This window comes from Saccopteryx leptura, chromosome 3 (assembly GCF_036850995.1).
Source record: "Saccopteryx leptura isolate mSacLep1 chromosome 3, mSacLep1_pri_phased_curated, whole genome shotgun sequence".
In the NCBI taxonomy this organism is placed as follows: Eukaryota; Metazoa; Chordata; class Mammalia; order Chiroptera; family Emballonuridae; genus Saccopteryx; species Saccopteryx leptura.
Window position 1 is genome coordinate 80214129 of NC_089505.1, and position 18340 is coordinate 80232468.

Consider the following 18340-nt stretch of genomic DNA (forward strand, 5'->3'; position numbering starts at 1 on the left):
GCAGAAGTCTGTCTCACTATCTCCCCTCCTGTCACCTAAAAGGAAAGAAAGAAAGAGAGAAAGAGAGAAAGAGGAAGGAAGGAAGGAAGGAAGGAAGGAAGGAAGGAAGGAAGGAAGGAAGGAAGGAAGGAAGGAAGGAAGGAAAGATCATTTTCTACCCAAGTATTAAGATAACCCTCTCCTTTTATCTTCTCAAACTTAAAATAGTTTGCATTTTGCAATGAGGAATTCATTCAGAGTCCCAAATCCATTTGGAATTGATTTCTGTATTTTAACAAAAGAGAGTTCACAACAATTTTCTTACATCCTTGAGAAGAGGTAAGAAGATGTACTGTATATGACTCATGCAGTTCATATAGCAAATTTAGAAAAATTTAAAAGCTTCAGAGATCAGCATTGTCTAGTGAGAGGTCACACAATAGTGGAGATAAAGTTTACCTAAGTTTACTTGAAAATTTTTCCTACCTACTTCCCAGATATCAACAGCAACAGCATTGTACCATTTGTTGTGTATGAGAGAGGACACAAATTGTTGTGTGTGGTACAGAAGGTATAGAGGAGACAGTTTAGGGGTCCAGATATATGGATGAGTTTCAGAGATGTCATCAAACACTTAATAAAATCACCACACAAGAAAGGAATGAAAAGCAATCACAACTTCTCTATAACCACCCCTTCTCCCATTTACAAGACTCTCCCAGGAAATACCATTTCCCATTTATGCAGCCCAGCTCACTGACCAAGTATGTTCATGAATGCATGACCTAATGGAGGAAGGGGTTCAAGTAGGACCACAAATAGGAAAGTGAGCTTCCATTTCTGGGCTCTGGGCTTCCATTTCTGGGCTCTGGGGTTGGAATGGAATGGAACACAACCAGTGGTGGTTCATCCCCTTTCAACTGTGTCTCTAGATACCATAAACCAAGACTACACGATGCAGAATTTGATCCGAATGGGCATGGCCGTGCTGGTCCTCATGGCTCTCTTGGCCACACTGACTAAAAACTGGCATGGCCATAAAGTTACACACAAAGGACACTTATAAATCATACCTGAACTGAATTCAAGTGAACAAAAAAGTCAAACAGTATAGACCTTTGGACTAACCCCTAACAGCCACCAGGGAGACACCTGGTGCTGCAGGTGGAAATAGATCATTCCTTGTGGAGTCCTGCAGAGCTACTTGAAGAACACACAGGAGGAAAAGGCACTAACAAGCTTGGATCCATTTTCAAGCCAATCAAATGGTAGTTTCTATATGAATCTGATGTATTTGCACCTTACCTTCCTGGATGTTGGTGATAAAATTCTCACTTAAAGTCTCAGTTTAACCCACTTCCTGTCATAAAAAAAAATTAATGCAAAGCATTCTCAATTCTCTTTGCTGACTTGTTTCACCCTTTCTCTATAGATGTCCAGTTTGTCTTGAATTTATCAACAAAATCAAATATTTTATATCCTTCTATGTAAGACCTGTTAACACTTAGAATTCTGTTCACTGTCTACTCAACATATCATATATTCCACATGTGTGCTCCAAGTTTTCCCTACACTAAAAATTGTGTATTGGCACATGCTTTTCCCCATTGTTAATAAGGCTCTTCTGTTCTTATGAAACTGACACACTTCAAAATGTCTCATGCCTCCAATGCAAAGTACAATTGACTCTTGAATAACATGATTTCAAACTGTGTGGGTCCACTTACATGCAGGTCATTTTCCAATTAATACTCTAAGTGCATTTTCTTTTCCTTATGATTTTTAATAATTTTTTATGTTACCAGTAAGGCTCTCAGTCAACAATGGGCTATCAGTAGTTAAGGTTTGGGGGAATCAAAAGTTATACACCCCTACACCCCACATTCTTAAGGAGTTAACTGTAAATACACATGAAACAATTGTCTTCTTTGGCGTACCTCAGCACTTTGAGCTAATTAATCTACAGGTTCTTTTCTTTGTGTGTGGTATTTATTATGAGATCCAGAAAACATAAAATATCGGATTTCTTTATTGAAATGATTAACAAATAAGTTGATGAAAACTATGTTAGTGGTTGGGCCAGATAAAACAATGGGGACAGACCACAATTTCAGAGGAGGACTAATAAGACTCTACATCAGATCCAAGATTTGGACCACGAGATGCAGTGGAGTTTGATTCCCTAAGAGGGATAAGATTAGTCGCACAAATGTGGTTTTGCCCATAGTAGAGCCTTGCTTGGAAAAGGGCTCTGAAAATAAAAGGGTCCTGCACTCCTAAGAAAATATGTTATAGCTATGGTGATGAGGAGCTACCAGAACCCATCATCAATGACCACTTCCCTCAGCCAAAAAAAAAAAAAAAAATGCTGGCAATTCAACCAATCAAATACATCCTTGCTTCTGAAGATCAGCCAATCAGAAATGGGTTGACTTCAACACACACACACACACACACACACACACACACACACACACACCTGTGAGTTACAACCATTCAAAATAGTCTCCTTCAGATAAACATGCTTTTTCAGATGAGGTCAAACCATAAGGGCCCTTGAAAAGACACTTTTCCCCAAACAACACAACCGTATAGGATCATTATTAATAGGCTGTGTTCAGAGACACCATGACTGGCCAGCATAACTCTGCCTTACCAGATTGAACATGAATTTGGCTTTGCCTTTTTACTTTAGACATTGAATGATGACCGTATAGCCCCTGACAGTTCATAATTGGATTGATTTAAGTATAGAGTGTAGCTTATGGGCAAGTAGTATCGTGGCTTATAATCCATGACCTTCAGTTCTATGTTAAGCTATAGAGTTCTCATTTCATATGAAAATACTGTGACCCTGCAAGCTTTGTTTTAATCAATCCATGAGTCCCATGAGCAAACAGAAGCTCAAAAACTATATGATTTGCCCTGACCAGGTGGTGGCACAGTGGATAGAGCATCAAACTGGGATGCAGAAGGCCCAGGTTCAAAACCCCAAGGTCAACAGCTTGAGCACAGTCCCATCCAGCTTGAGCATGGGCTCACCAGCTTGAGTGTGGGTTCGCTGGCTTTAGCATGTGATCATAGACATTATCCCATGATTGCTGGCTTGAGCCCAAAGGTCACTGACTTGAAGCCCAGCGTCACTGGCTTGAGCCCAAGGTCACTGGCTTGAGCAAGGGGTCACTTGCTCTGTTGTAACCCCCACACACACCCCACACCCGGTCAAGGCACATATGAGAAAGCAATCAATGAAAAACTAAGGTGCCACAATAAAGAATTGATGCTTCTCATCTCTGTCCCTTTCTCTGTCTCTCTCTCTCTCTCTCTCTCTCTCTCTCTGTCTCTGTCTCTCTCGCTAAAAAAAAAAAAAAAACAACTATATGATTTGGATCATAATACAAATACATGTATACCGAGTTTTATTTTGGGATGATGAAAAAGTTCTGGAGATGGATGGTGGTGATGGTCACACAACAATGTGAATGTCCTTAATGCTTAACTAAAATAATTAAAATGAAACTCTATGCCTATTAAGCAATAATTCCCTTTGGGGGGAGGGGTAATAGAATATAGTTTTGCAAAATGAAAAAGTTTTGGAGATCTGCTTCAAAACAGTGTAGCTATACTTCATACTACTGAACTATCCATTTAGAAATGGCAAAGATGGTCAACTTAGTGGTACGAGTTTATTAGCACAATTTTAAAAAACTTTATTGTTTTTATTTAGAAAATTAAATTTCACAGGGTGACATTGATCAATAAGAGTATATAGGTTTCAGGTGAACATTTCTATAGCATTTGAACTGTTGATTATGTTGTACATCCATCACCCAAAGTCAGATCATTTTCCATCACCTTATATTTGTCCCTCTTTACATCCTTTCTCCCTTCCCACGTTCCCCTCTCTCAAGTCCCACTCCCCCTGGTAACCACTGCACTTTTATGATAAAAAAAAAACTTTTAAAAATTATTAAAGTGGTAAAATTTATGTTACAAACCACAGTTTACAAAATGTTCTCTGGTCTATAGAGACTGAAGGTAGAGTGGTGGTTGTCTAGGGCTGGGAGAGTGAGCGTGTAATGGGCAGGGACTGCTAACTGGTATTGGATTTCTTTTGGGAGGTGGTGAAAAGTCCTAAAATTATGTGGTTGTGACTCAAGCAACTAGCTCTCTTCTGACCCAGCAACCCAATCCCTTGTAGCCTTACCTTCATGCTATGGATGAAGATTAGGTTTGAAAGATGAGAAATTAAGATATTTTAGGGGGAGAGGAGGAAGAAACAAGATGCCCCATGGGTTCAGAGACATCTTTTTTATCTGCAGGTGAGCTTGCCCTGGCATCTCCTTCAAAGTAGCCCCCCACCTCCTTCCCCCTTGCGTTGATATCTAAATGTTTCCATGGGTCAAGTGTAATAAAAAAAAAAAAAACCACAGCAGAAGAATTGCTGGGTCATGTGGTAATTTTAGTATTAATTTTTTGAGGAACCACCATACTTTCTTCCATAATGATTGTACTAATTTGCACTCCCACCAGCAGTGGATGAGGGTTCCTTTTTCTCCACAGCCTCTCCAACACTTGTTATTACCTGTCTTGTTGATAATAACAATCTTAAAAAAAAAAAACCACAGCACACAAGTGGCTTTTTCACATGTATGGGCAATGTCCTTTCTCTGCATATGCGGTCAATGTGGAAACTCTGACGGGTGGGCCTGGATTGTCGCCTACTATTTCCTGTGCACCCGGGGAGAGCAGAGATTCTGATTTTTAGGTCAGACTCTGCCTAGGAGTTCGATGCCCACGCTATCATTTCAATCAAGAGTTGTCATCTCACTTTAGCTTTTCTTTCCCAGGATAACTTCTGAGCAAGATGTTATACATCATGGAAATGACACCCCTCTCAAAATATTATGAGAACATTTTGGTGGAGACTGTTTAGGCAGGTGGAATAGGTGGATATCCATTGGCTGGAGGAAAAAGATCTGAAATTTGGAGCTAAGGATTGAAGAGAGCAGAAAATAATGAAATGGAAATCTTGTTATTTGTAACATGCATAAACCTGGAGGACATTGTGCTAAGTGAAATAAGCCAGACATACAAGGACAGATACTATTGATACTACTGATATATGGATAAAACTGTTCTATATTTTTTAACTTAATTTCAGTTTGCATTCAATATGATTTTGTATTGGTTTCATGTGTACAACACAGTGATTAGACAATCATATAATTTAAAAGTGATTTCCCTAATACAGGGGCCGGGAACCTTTTTGGCTGAGAGAGCCATGAATGCCACATATTTTAAAATGTAATTCCGTGAGAGCCATACAATATGTTTAACATAAATACAAGTAAATGTGTGCATTTTATGTAAGACCAACACTTTTAAAGTACAATAAGTCTCTGAATTCTTTTTAATAACATTGTTATGCTGTTGCTAACCAATGATGAATAAAGTACTTCTTACCATTAATGTGACTTCTGGTGCTGCATGGTTTTGCTGATGGCTTTATAGTCTGGTTGATACGTGGTGAAGTTAAGTTTCATGCAGGCTTTGAGACTTCCATCCGTTAATCATGATTGTAGGTAGGTCTTAACGTTCTTTAGATGTGAGAAAGACTGCTCACATGCATACGCAGAGCCAAAGATTGTCAGTACAGCAAATACTCACAAGCTGCAGTGTGTGGTATATAACGGGAAGCGCATTCCAAGTTTTGACAGTCAACTGGTCCGCGGGTTGAAGTTTTTTCATTTCTCCCCACTTGTGTTTGCTCGCCAACTCTGCTTGCTGTCATGCAAATCTTTCCAAATCTTCATTCAGTGTAGTAAATGACCTGTTTCAATGTCGGGGATGAAGAGTTCCAGCTTGTTTTCAAATGCAAACACTGCTTGTTGAAGGGATAAGACTGCATTTCCAACGCCTTGCATTTTCACATTGAGCTGGTTCAGATGTTCAGTCGTGTTCATGAGATAGTAGAACTTCAGGAGCCACTCAGTGTTAGCTAACAGGATGCTCGACGTTTTTCATTTCAAGAAAAGTCTGGATTTTGCTCAGACAAGCCGCAAAATGGCTGAGCACCTTCCTTCTTGACAACCAACGCACATTGCTGTGCAGAAGCAGACCAGGATAATTATTCCCAACTTCATCCAGCAGTGTTTTAAACTGGCGATCATTTAAAGCTCAGGCAACAATAAAGTTGACCACCTGAATGACCAGTGACCTCGCCTCACCAAGCTGCTCACCACACATCTGAGCACAAAGTGCATCCTGATGTAGGATGCAGTGAAAACTTAGGATGGGTCTCTTTTCATCTTCACGAAGAAGCATTAGGAATCCTCTGTTTTTCCCCACCATGCACAGAGCACCATCAGTACACACCGAAATAAGTTTATCCATTGGTAGATATCTTTCTTTAGCGAACTCAGTGAAAGACTTGAATAAATCCTTCCTCTTGTTGTCTCTTTCATAGGCAAAACAGCAAGATTTTCCTCATGTAGTGTGTCACCGACAGCATACCTTGCAATCATGCTGAACTGGGATAAATGGCTTACGTCTGTTGACTCATCCAAAGCGAGAGAAAAGAATGGTGCTGCATTTATGTCCTTCACTTGTGTTGCCTCAATTTGATTTGCCATCATGATGATACGATCATGAATAGTTCTTGTCGACAGAGGCATGACTTTTATTCATTTGATTATCTTGTCTTTATTCAAAAAGTCGTCAAAAAGTTCATTGGCAACATCAAGCATGAATGTTTTGGCATACTCCCCATCTGTGAATGGCTTTCCGTTTCTCACAATTGCTAAAGCACCAGCAAAGCTAGCCGAATTCCAGTCACCTTGTTGGGTCCAAACATGGAGTTGCTGCTGACTAGCTTGCACTCTGCATAGTAGCTCTTGACATGCTTTCTTCCTGCTGTTCCCAGCTGGATATTTTGATGCAAATGTAGTATGGCAGTGGTCCCCAAACCCTGGGCCGCAGACCGGTACCAGTCCATGGGCCATTTGATACCAGTCCACAGAGAAAGGATAAATAACTTACATTATTTCTATTTTATTTATATTTAAGTCTGATCGATGTTTTATTTTTAAAAAATGACCAGATTCCCTCTGTTACATCCATCTAAGACTCACGCTTGGCACTTGTCTTGGTCACGTGATACATTTATCCATCCCACCCTAAAGGCCGGTCCATGAAAATATTTTCTGACATTAAACCAGTCCGTGACCCAAAAAAGGTTGGGGACCACTGAAGTATGGTGTGTGTCGAAGTGACACTTTATATTTGACCATTTTGTTGATGCAATTTTATCATTGCACATCAGACACACTGCAGAACCTGCTCTCTCCACAAAGGCGAATTCCTCTGTCCATTCCTGCTGAAAAGTACGATATTCCTCATCTTTTTTTTCTTTTAGCCATCTTCTTCATCAAAAGGGGTTCTGCAATTAGCTAGCTGACTACTTGATTAAAAGGAGAGAAGTTTACTTTCTGACTTCACAACGACCCATGTACCTTGTGCATTATCCAATAAAAATTTGGTGTTGTCCCAGAGGACAGCTGTGATTGGCTCCAGCCACCTGCAATCATGAACATGAGCAGTAGGAAATGAATGAATTGTAATAAAGGAGAATGTTTTATATTTTTAAAATTATTTTTTTTATTAGAGATTTGTCTGCGAGCCAGATGCAGCCATCAAAAGAGCTACATCTGGTTCGCGAGCCATAGGTTCCCGACCTCTGCCCTAATATTTCCAATACCCACCTGGCACCATACATAGTTTTTACAATATTATTCACTACCTACAATATCCAAGATTTAGAATCAGCCCATCAGTAGATGAGTGGATTAAAAAAAATTTTAAAGCTGTGATACATGTACACAGTGGAATACTACTCAGCTATAAAAAAGAAGAGAATTTTGTTTCTTGTGACAGTATGGGTGGACCTGGAACATTATGCTAAGTAAAATAAGCCAGTCAGAGAAAGACAAGTACCATATGGTCTCACTTATATGTAGAATCTAATGAACACAACAAACTAACGAAAACAAAATAAAAACAGACTCATTGATATGGAGAACAGACTGACAGCTGTCAGAGGGGATGGGAGTTGGGGGCTAGGTGACAAGGATGAAGGAATTTATTTTTAATTCATAAAAAAATATTATTGACTATATTCTTTATGCTATACTTTAAACCCCCAAGACTATTTCGTAACTACCAATCTGAAACTGTTCTGTATTTTGATTGAGGTGTTGGTCACATGACTGTGCATTTCTCCAAATTCATAGAACTAAACATCAAACGAGTAAACTTTATTGTATGTAAATAAGAATGTGAATGAAAAATATTCAACAACATCAAGAAATAAGAACAAAAGCTACTACAGTGGGGATGATTTGCTCTTAATATGTGAGGCGAACCAAAACTACATGAGATTCCACTTCACACCTGTTAGACTGGCTCTTATCAACAAAACAGGTAATAAGTGTTGAGGAAGTTATAGAGAAAAAGGGACCATCACTAACTACTCTTTGGAATGTCAACTAGTACAGCCACTAGGGAAGACAGTATGGCTATTCTTCAAAAAATTAAGAATAGAACTACCATATGACCCAGCAATCCCTCTACTGGTATCAAAACATTGGTACGTAAAGACACACACACACCCATGTTCATCACAGCACTATTCACAGTGGCCAAGACATGGAAACAACCAAAGTGTCCCTCAATAGAGGATTGGATAAAGAAGATGTGGTACATATATACAATGGAATACTCCTCAGCCATAAGAAATGATGACATAGTATTTTATAACAACATGTATGGAGCTTGAGAACATTATACTGAGTGAAATAACTAAATCAGAAAAAGCTAAGACCTGTATGATTTCTCACATGGATTGGCTATAAAACTGAGACTCATAGATGTAGATAAAAGTAAAGTGGCTACCAGGGTGAGAGGGTTGTGGGGGAGGAGAGTAAAGAGGGACAAGTATGTGGTAACAGAGAGTGATTTGACTTTGAGTGGTGGGTGTACAACATAATAAACAGTTCAAATGCTATAGAAATGTTTACCTGAAATCTATATACTCTTATTGATCAATATCACCTCATTAAATTTAATTTTCTAAATTTAAAAAGAGAAAACAATTTTTTTAAATGCTATGGAAATGTTCATCTGCAACCTGTGTACTCTTATTGATCCATTTAACCCCATTAAATTTAATTTTATATACAAAGTCTTTTTAAAATGTAAGGCAGAATATAAATTCCCTGGTCAGGGCACATATGAGAAGCAAGCAATGAATGCACAATTATGTTGATGCTTCTCCTTCTCTCTCTCTCTGTCTCTCTCTTTCTCTCAAATCAATGGGGGGAAAATTGTTTATCATTTAGGCCCCTTAAAAAACAATGAATGATTTTGAGTTTTATTTTATATAAAATAATTTTAATATAAATGAAATGTTTCATTGCCAATTTTAAATTTTATTATCTTTAATATTTAATTTCTCCTTCATAACAAACTAAAAAAATGTATTTATGTAAGAAATTGAATTTTTTTTTTGCTTAAATTTTGCTTTTTATAGAAACATTGTAACAAATCTTTGGAGAAGATGGTGTTCTCATTCTATTCTGATTAAACCAATTAACTTACCCAATCAGATACATGCTCTACACGGGTTGGGGGAGAGAGCATGGTCAAATTCATTTTTTTTAAATGATTCTAAATTTTTTTTGTTTGAAAGTGTTCAAACTATTATAGGGCCACGACAATCAAAACAGCATGGTATTGGCAGAAAAATAGACACTCAGACCAATGGAACAGAATAGAAAGTCCAGAAATAAAACCACATATATATGGTCAAATAATTTTCAATAAAGGGGCCAACAACACATAATGAAGAAAGAAAGCCTCTTCAACAAATGGTGCTGGGAAAACTGGAAAGCCACATGCAAAAGAATTAAACTTGACTACAGCTTGTCCCTTTGTACTAAAATTAATTCAAAATGAATCAAAGACCTAAATATAAGACCAGAAACAATAAAGTACATAGAAGAAGACATAGGTACTAACCTATGGACCTGGGTTTTAAAGAGCATTTTATAAATTTGACTCCAAAGGCAAGAGAAGTGAAGGCAAAGATAAATGAATGGGACTGCATCAGACTAAAAAGTTTTTGCTCAGCAAGAGAAACTAATAACAAAATAAACAGACAGCCAACTAAATGGGAGATGATATTTTCAAACAACAGCTCAGATAAGGGTCTACTATCCAAAATATATAAAGAACTCATAAAACTCAACAACAAACAAACAAACAATCTAATAAAAAAATGGGAGGGGGACATGAACAGACACTTCTCCCAGGAAGAAATACAAATGGCCAACAGATATATGAAAAGATGCTCAGCTTCATTAGTTATTAGAGAAATGCAAATCAAAACTACAATGAGATACCACCTCACACCTGTTAGATTAGCTATTATCAACAAGACAGGTAATAGCAAATGTTGGAGAGGCTGCGGAGAAAAAGGGACCCTCATTCACTGTTGGTGGGAATGTAAAGTAGTATAACCATTATGGAAGAAAGTATGGTGGTTCCTCAAAAAACTGCAAATAGAACTACCTTATGACCCAGCAATCCCTCTACTAGGTATATACCCCCAAAACTCAGAAACATTGATACGTAAAGACACATGTAGCCCCATGTTCATTGCAGCATTGTTCACAGTGGCCAAGACACGGAAACAACCAAAAAACCCTTCAATAGAAGACTGGATAAAGAAGATGTGGCACATATACACTATGGAATACTACTCAGCCATAAGAAATGATGACATCGGATCATTTACAACAAAATGGTGGGATCTTGATAACATTATATGGAGTGAAATAAGTAAATCAGAAAAAAACAAGAACTACATGATTCCATACATTGGTGGGACATAAAAACGAGACTAAGAAACATGGACAAGAGTGTGGTGGTTACCGGGGGTGGGGAGAGGGGGGGCACGGGAGGGAAGGAGGGGGAGGGGGAGGGGGAGGGGAGGGGGAGGGGCACAAAGAAAACTAGATAGAGGGTGACAGAGGACAATCTGACTTTGGGTGATAGGTATGCAACATAATTGAATGACAAGATAACCTGGACATGTTTTCTTTGAATATATGTACCCTGATTTATTGATATCACCCCATTAACATTAATAAAATTTATTTATTAAAAAAAAAAAAAAGAAAGTGTTCAAACAATGCCTTCCCTGGGCACTTCAACATTTAGAAGTTGACCCAGAAATGAGTTTCCGGCAGGGCCCAACCATGGTCAGAGGGTTTGGTTAGGCCTCAGCTCTGATCAGACACGTTGTGAGGACCATGTCCTCTCCTGAACGCCCACGGTCGGAGGTGGAGGAAGCGCTGTTACCCTTCTTGTAAAACAGCCCCATGACGGTGGGTGCTGGGCGGCACCCACCACATCCTGTGTGCTGCCTGGCTTCCCAGGCTCAGCTTCCACCCAGCGGCTCCCCCGTTCTCCCAGTGGGTTCTGCTATGTCTCCTGCGCTGGGTGCTCTGCTCTGCCTCGGTGAGTCCCTGTGGGCACGGGCGCTGGAGCCCAGGGTCAGGGCGCGGCACCACCTCTCATTGTTCCTGTCTTCCAGGGCTGTGCCTGAGCCAGGGGACCGGCTCCCAGAACGGTGAGTCCTTCCCCCAAAGCCCTAGCGTCCCTCTCCTGGGTTCACATCACGCATCATGTAGAGGTTGAACCCAGACATGAGTTCTAGGCGGGGCGCAGACCGGTGGTAGCCACGTGAGGACCAGTGGCAGGGAGGCAGGGGTGCCCTGGCTTGCTGGGAGGGCCTCAGGCTAGCAGCTGGATGGAGATCAGAGTGGGCAGGGACTCTTATCTGAAACGCCAGCCTCTGATTCCCTTCCAGAGACACTCTCAAAACCCATTATCTGGGCCAAACCCAGCTTCATGATTCCAAATAAAATGTCGGTGATCATCTGGTGTCAGGGAACTCGCAAGGCCATCGAGTACCAACTGCATTTTGATGGACACCTTTCTGCCTTGAAGAGACCGAAGCAAACTGGAGTATCAGACAGGGTCCCCTTCCCCATCCGGCGCATGACCACATCCACGGCGGGGCAATACAAGTGCTTCTACCAAAGTGGGGAGCTCTGGTCAGGGCCTAGTGACCCTCTGGATCTGGTAGTAACCGGTAACTGTCTCCTTCCCTACCTATACTGTCATGTCCTCATCCCGGATCCTTATTAAGCTCCGTCAGTCTCTTCCAAACCTCACTCAGATACTGTTTGTCTAGCAAGGGTCCCCAAACTTTTTACACAGGGGGCCAGTTCACTGTCCCTCAGACCGTTGGAGGGCCACCACATACACTGTTCCTCTCACTGACCACCAATGAAAGAGGTGCCCCTTCCGGAAGTGTGGCGGGCCGGATAAATGGCCTCAGGGGGCCTCATGCGGCCCGCGGGCCATAGTTTGGGGATGCCTGGGAGGGGGTGGGGGGTTGGTAACTCCCAGCAGAGATTTTCTATGGAGCTAGCTCTAGGTCCTAGGAGCAGGTTTGGCTTGGGTTAGGTTCTACTGACCAGAGGCTCTGAGATGGATGTTTGTGTCCAGGGAGGGGTGACTAGGCAGCATCCTGGAAAACACCCTGTGATAGACAAGGGAACAGTCTGGGCAAGTGAAGTTAGATTGTGATACTTAGTCTCAACCTGGTCAAGCAAATGTGGACGTCTTGCCCTAAGATGGCCGTTCAAGGTCATCTCACAATGATGCTAGCCCACCCACACACACCCAGCACCAACCAGAGGTTGGATGAGAACCACTCCTAAGGAGGTTTCACACAAATCCCCTCGTTCTGGCGGTGCTTGTAGTCTTGCAGGAGAAGACAGACCATCAGTCAAAGTCAGGACATGTAAGTCAGTTAGCTAGCCCGCAAGGAGGAAATGGTAGCATGAGGAAAGACAGAGTAGGATGGGTCACAGTGATTGGGAGGGAGGGTAACCCTTTGGGTCCCTTCAGCTGAGGGATGCTCTCACACTTAGGCAAAGAGAGCATCGCCTGAGTGCTTGTGTTTTACGAACGTGGCTTTGATGCACCCATGTTCGTGGAAGCACTCTTCACAACCACCAAAAGGTAGAAACAACCCAAGTGTCTGTCGACAAATGAAAGCATAAACATGTGCTCTACCCATCCAATGAAGTATCATTCAGACTTTAAAAGAAAGTCAATTCTATGCTTCAACGTGGGTGAAATAAGCCAGTCACAGAAGGACAAGAAGCGCTGTGCGTTTCCACTTGTCTGAGGTATCTACAGTCATCAAATTCATGGAGACAGAAAGTAGAATGAGCCCTTCCAGAGACCCATTCTAAGACAGTTCAGTTGGTTAGAGCATCATCCTGAAGCACAGAGGTTGCCAGTTCAATCCCCAGTGAGAGTACTTTACAGGAACAGATGGGTATTACTGTCTCTCTCTCTCTCTCTCTCTCTCTCTCTCTTTCTTTAAAATCAATACATTAACACCTTTTAAAAATAAAGAAAGTAAAATGGCAGATGCCAGGGGCTGAGAGACATGGAAATAGAAGGTTATTGTTTATTAGGGACAGAGTTGCATTTTTGCAAGGTGAAAAGGGTTCTGTTGGATAAGACGTGGGGATGGCTGCACAACAATGTGAAGGCCCTTAATGCCGCTGAACTGTATATTTATATTTTTATTTCCTTATTTTGAAATTAAATGCAATGGGGTGACCTTGATCAATAAGAGTACATCGGTTTCAGGTGAACATCTCCATAGCATTTGAATTGTTGATTGCATTGTGTGCCCATCACCCAAAGTCAAATCATTTTTTGTCATCATATATTTGTCCACCTTTACTCCTTCCCCTTCTTCCCCAGCCCCTCCCCCAGATAACCACTGCACTTTTATCTGTGCCCATGCGTCTCAGTTTTATATCCCACCTATGCAACAATTGTCCATTTAAAAGCAGTTAAGATAGTAAATGTTATGTTGCATTTGACAACAATTCAAAATAATAGTAATTTTTTACAACACAGATGATTTCCCTCCCCTGCATCCCGATGCAGTGGGTCAGGGTCGGATTCTGAGAATTTTCATTTCTAACAAGTTTCCAAGTGATGCTAAAGTTGCTGATCCCAAGGACCAAACTCTGAGAACCACAGATGTAAGGCAATTCCCAGAGAGAGAGGGAGAGATTTATATTAGCACCCCTGAAAGCTACAGCTGTGTCTCAGTCCTGAAGGGAGAGGTCTTGGAGGGTGTATCCACAACCAAGACAAATTCAAGAAAGAGGCAAGGATGAGATTTTGGGGAAGTGACTCCAGGTCTCAGAGGCCGGGGATGGGGAGGTGGAGGAGGCAGGATGAAGATGCTCTTTACCCACCCACCGTCTTCTCTCCCAGGAAAGTATGACACGCCCACGCTCACGGTTCATCCTGGGTCTGAGGTCACCCCAGGAGAGAACGTGACCTTCTATTGCCAGCTGAAGACTGGAACAAGCATGTTCTTTCTGCTCAAGGAGGGGAGAGCCAGCCGCCCACAGCGCACGATTGGGAGCAGTCAGGCAAATTTTACTGTGGGCCCTGTGACCACAGCCCACAGAGGGACGTACAGGTGTTTTGGTTCTTATAACAACTACATATGGTCTTTCCCCAGTGAGCCTGTGAGGCTCCTGGTCACAGGTGAGGAAACTCCCAATTTTTCCCCATGTCCTCCCTGGAACCTCGAGTGAACCCCAAGTGAGGAGGCACAACTGGGAAAATGTAGGGAGGGTGCCTCCCACGAATGCCTTACCATGAGGAAGAACACCAGAGGGATGGGGAGAGGAGGGCGTAAGGAATAGGTGAGAAGACCCGAGGAACCCAAAACCCTTACTTTCTTCCTTGTCTCCATTGTTAGGTAATGTCAGGGACACTGACCTTGCAACCACAGAACAGCCCTCTTCTCCTGGTGAGTAATAGGTTCTTCTAAACTTGGGGAAGCAATCAGGGCCTTGGCAGGTGGCTCAGTGGATAGAGCATTGGTCCAGTGTACAGATGTCCTGGGTTCGATTCCCAGTCAGGTCACATAAAAGAAGCAACCATCTTCTTCTCTACCCCTCCCTCTCCCCCTTCTCTACCTCTTTCCCTCCCATAGCCAGTGGCTTGGTTGGTTCAAGCATGGACCTGGGCACTGAGGATACTCTGCTGGAGTGCATCAGCCTTAGGCACTAAAAATAGCTCAGTTGGTCCAAGCGTCAGCCCCAAATGGGGGTTGCCAGGTGGTTCCCGGTAGGGGTACATGTAGCAGTCTTCCTCACTCCTAAAAAAATAAATAATAAATAATAAATAAAATAAACTTAAAGAGGAAATCAAAGTCTCCCCAAGCCATGACCTATGGCTCCATTAGTCAACCAGACAGGTACTCTTGCTCTAGTGGCCCTTGTCTTCCAACAGGAGAAGATTACAGACCAGTCAAAGTCAGGATACATTAATCAATTAGCTAGGTTGTGAGGAAGAAAGGGTGGTTTGGAAAAGAGCACAACAGAACAACAGGCGTTAAGGTGATTGGGAAGGCAGGTAGTAGCAACATTAAACAGAGTTGTCTTGATAGGCCCCACCAAGAAGGAGAATTTTGAGCAGACACTGTGGCCATGTGGAGAAAGAATGTTTTAGAGAAAGGGAGTGGCCACTGCCTATGCCCTAAGGCAGGAAGGTGGCAAAAAGGGTTTAAAAAAGAGAGAGAGAGAAGGAAAACCAAGCCAGTGAAACTAGAAATGATATCAGAGAGGTGATAATGGGGATGGAGTGGGGTTGGGGCAGCTCATTTAAGACCTTGAAGAAAATGGCAACACTAAACTGGACTGTGGGTAGGAGGAAGACATGACACTCACTGACGGACTTCATGGGGAAACTGAGGCTCAGAGAGAAGCTATGCCTGGTGTGAAGACAAACATTCATTAGTCCTAGAGCCAAGTTGTTCCTCACATTCATATGTGTTTTCACTCTTCCACTCCCCAGGCCGGGTGGGGGGGAGGGTGTGAGGTGGGGACCTTGAGAAGCAATAACATGTCATGGGTGTGTCCAGGGAAGGAGAGGCTGCCATGGGGGAGGCCAACACCATCTCATCCCCTTACTGACCCACTTTGTTCATCATCGGCAGACCTTTGGGAGCTCTACTTGTTCACCACAAAGCCGGGGTTCCAGAAAGGTAAGCAGGCATCTGGGGACATGGGCACGAAAGGAAGGAGCTTGGGGAAGAAGGGATGGGATGGGATGAGATGACAGTTACACATTCTCATCCATGATCACCGTTCTTCTGATCCCAGATCTCACCCTCCAGGATCACAGTGCCAAGAATCTCCTTCGGCTTGGTCTGGCTCTCCTGGTCCTGCTGGCCCTTGTGGGTCTCCTGGCTGAAGACTGGCTTTGCAAGGAGAAGGTCAAAGAGGGGGCCGGTGGGGATTCAAGTCAGGAGAGAAGGAGAAGGCTCAGATCACAGAGAGAGCCCTGGACAAATGGCCAAGAGATGCAGAGGCCATAGGTCAAGCTGAAAAGCGATCTTGACCTTGGCTGGGTGATCTCTGTTTTGAAAGAAGCCAGAGGACTGCATGGAGTTTGATAAACCAACCTGGAGGAGACAAGAGGGGGGAATAAAGATGCTAAATTTCTTCTGCAGGCAGAATCCACTGTCTCCTCCAAGTTCTAAATATTTTTGTGCCCGCTTACTGCAAGCCAAACTTTTGACCACTCTGGTCTTTTTTGAAGACATCTTTAACACCACGTGCATGGGAAGAGTCCCTTCCAACCTCTGGCCAACACCCCTATTTCTTCTTTACTTTCTCTGCAGATGTCACTGAAAATATTTAACAGCCAGCGCAGAATAAGCATTGATTAAACGGAACCGAGAGATGCGGGTGGTGAACAAACGGAGTTGCTCTATCAGTGTGCCGTGGCTGGGTCTCACCTACACCCCCCTATTCCATTTCCTCTACCTTCCACACCACAGGATTCTGACTTTGCTTGTCTTCCCACACCTTGCCTTGTTCTTTGGGTCTCTTAGCAGATACCATCTCCTCCAAGAACACTTCCCAAATCCTCTCCACCTTGGGTTAAGATTCAGTGTTTACACTCACAAAACACTTCAGCCCTACTCTCCATCTTCCCATCTCTACTGTGAACTCACATGCATTACGTCTGGCTGTGCTCACAGTTCTCATTACTAAGAGAGTTTTCAGGAAATGTATGTCAAATCAATGAGTGTAGAAGTGGGGCTGGTGCGTAGCTTTGAACTTGAGATTCAGGTATGGTCCATTAAGGCTGGCTGTACCTTCCCCCCTTGAAAATTTCTATTCAATCTACCCATTCATATATCCATTATATGGGTCCTGGAACCCCCCACCCAATATCCTGGTCAAATGTATTCCTTAAATCTGAGTTTTTTATTAAATCTCATAGAATAATAATTCTAACCTCAAAGGAATAACATGAAGATTTTAATGAGATAAAGTTGAGCTATCCTCAACTGGCATATGGAAGTTACTCAAGGCATAGTAACAATTACTAGTCTCAATATTATAGAACATTAGAAACTTCACAAACTATTCTCTCATTACCAGTAGCCCAATACTGAATTTTCTCCTCTCTGTTTGTCACCTGCCAGGTATGCTAAGTCCCAAGAATTCCTAAGTTCATGTGAAATGATAATGTTCTGCATCACCCAAGTGAGAATGGATGTGTTTGGAGTGGGTTCGCGACATTAATTTTTTTTCATATTTTAATTTATGTTAAGAAACCTGGAGTCTCAAGAGGAAAACAATGTGTAAGGCAAAAGATTTTAGGCCTCAAGGTATAGATAGAGGCAGGGGCCTGAGATTCGGGTATGGTCCTTTACAGCTGTCTGGATCTTTCCCCCTTGAAAATTTCTACTCAATCAACCCATTCATATAGTCATGATATGGGTCCCAGACCCCTCCCCCCAAATATTCTGGTCAAATCCATTTCTTAAATCCTCTGGAGGATGCTCAGAAGGAAGGGAGGGGTCTTTGCCACTCACGGCCCTGCTCACCAATTCAAGTCAAAGCCTTCCAAAACTGTCAGCAGGGCAAGGTCACAGGGTTCAACATTGCATTGCTCTTTGTGGAAATTCTGAAATGGCTTTTATTTGAGACAGCAAAGTAAAGGTGGGGACGAAAGAAAGAAGGGAGGGAGGGAGGAAGGAACTGGCCAACTGTTTACTATAAAGATTTCTTGGAAACATTCACACAACACTTCCATTTATTTCTCCAAGGTCAGAACATACTAGCCTGAGACGCAAGCTACGAAGGGAGGTTGAGCAATGTAGTCT

General features: G+C 42.3%; 1 protein-coding gene across 1 annotated transcript; it reads left to right on the forward strand.

Annotated features, from left to right (window-relative positions):
- The first annotated feature begins 11420 nt into the window (after positions 1-11420).
- On the forward strand, positions 11421-16896 carry NCR1 (natural cytotoxicity triggering receptor 1). The gene is given in 8 exon segments (XM_066372600.1): positions 11421-11426; positions 11515-11671; positions 11912-12196; positions 14419-14697; positions 14915-14965; positions 16157-16204; positions 16323-16489; positions 16492-16896. Coding segments are annotated over 8 exon segments (1062 nt in total). The 3' UTR covers positions 16561-16896.
- The last annotated feature ends 1444 nt before the right edge of the window (positions 16897-18340 follow it).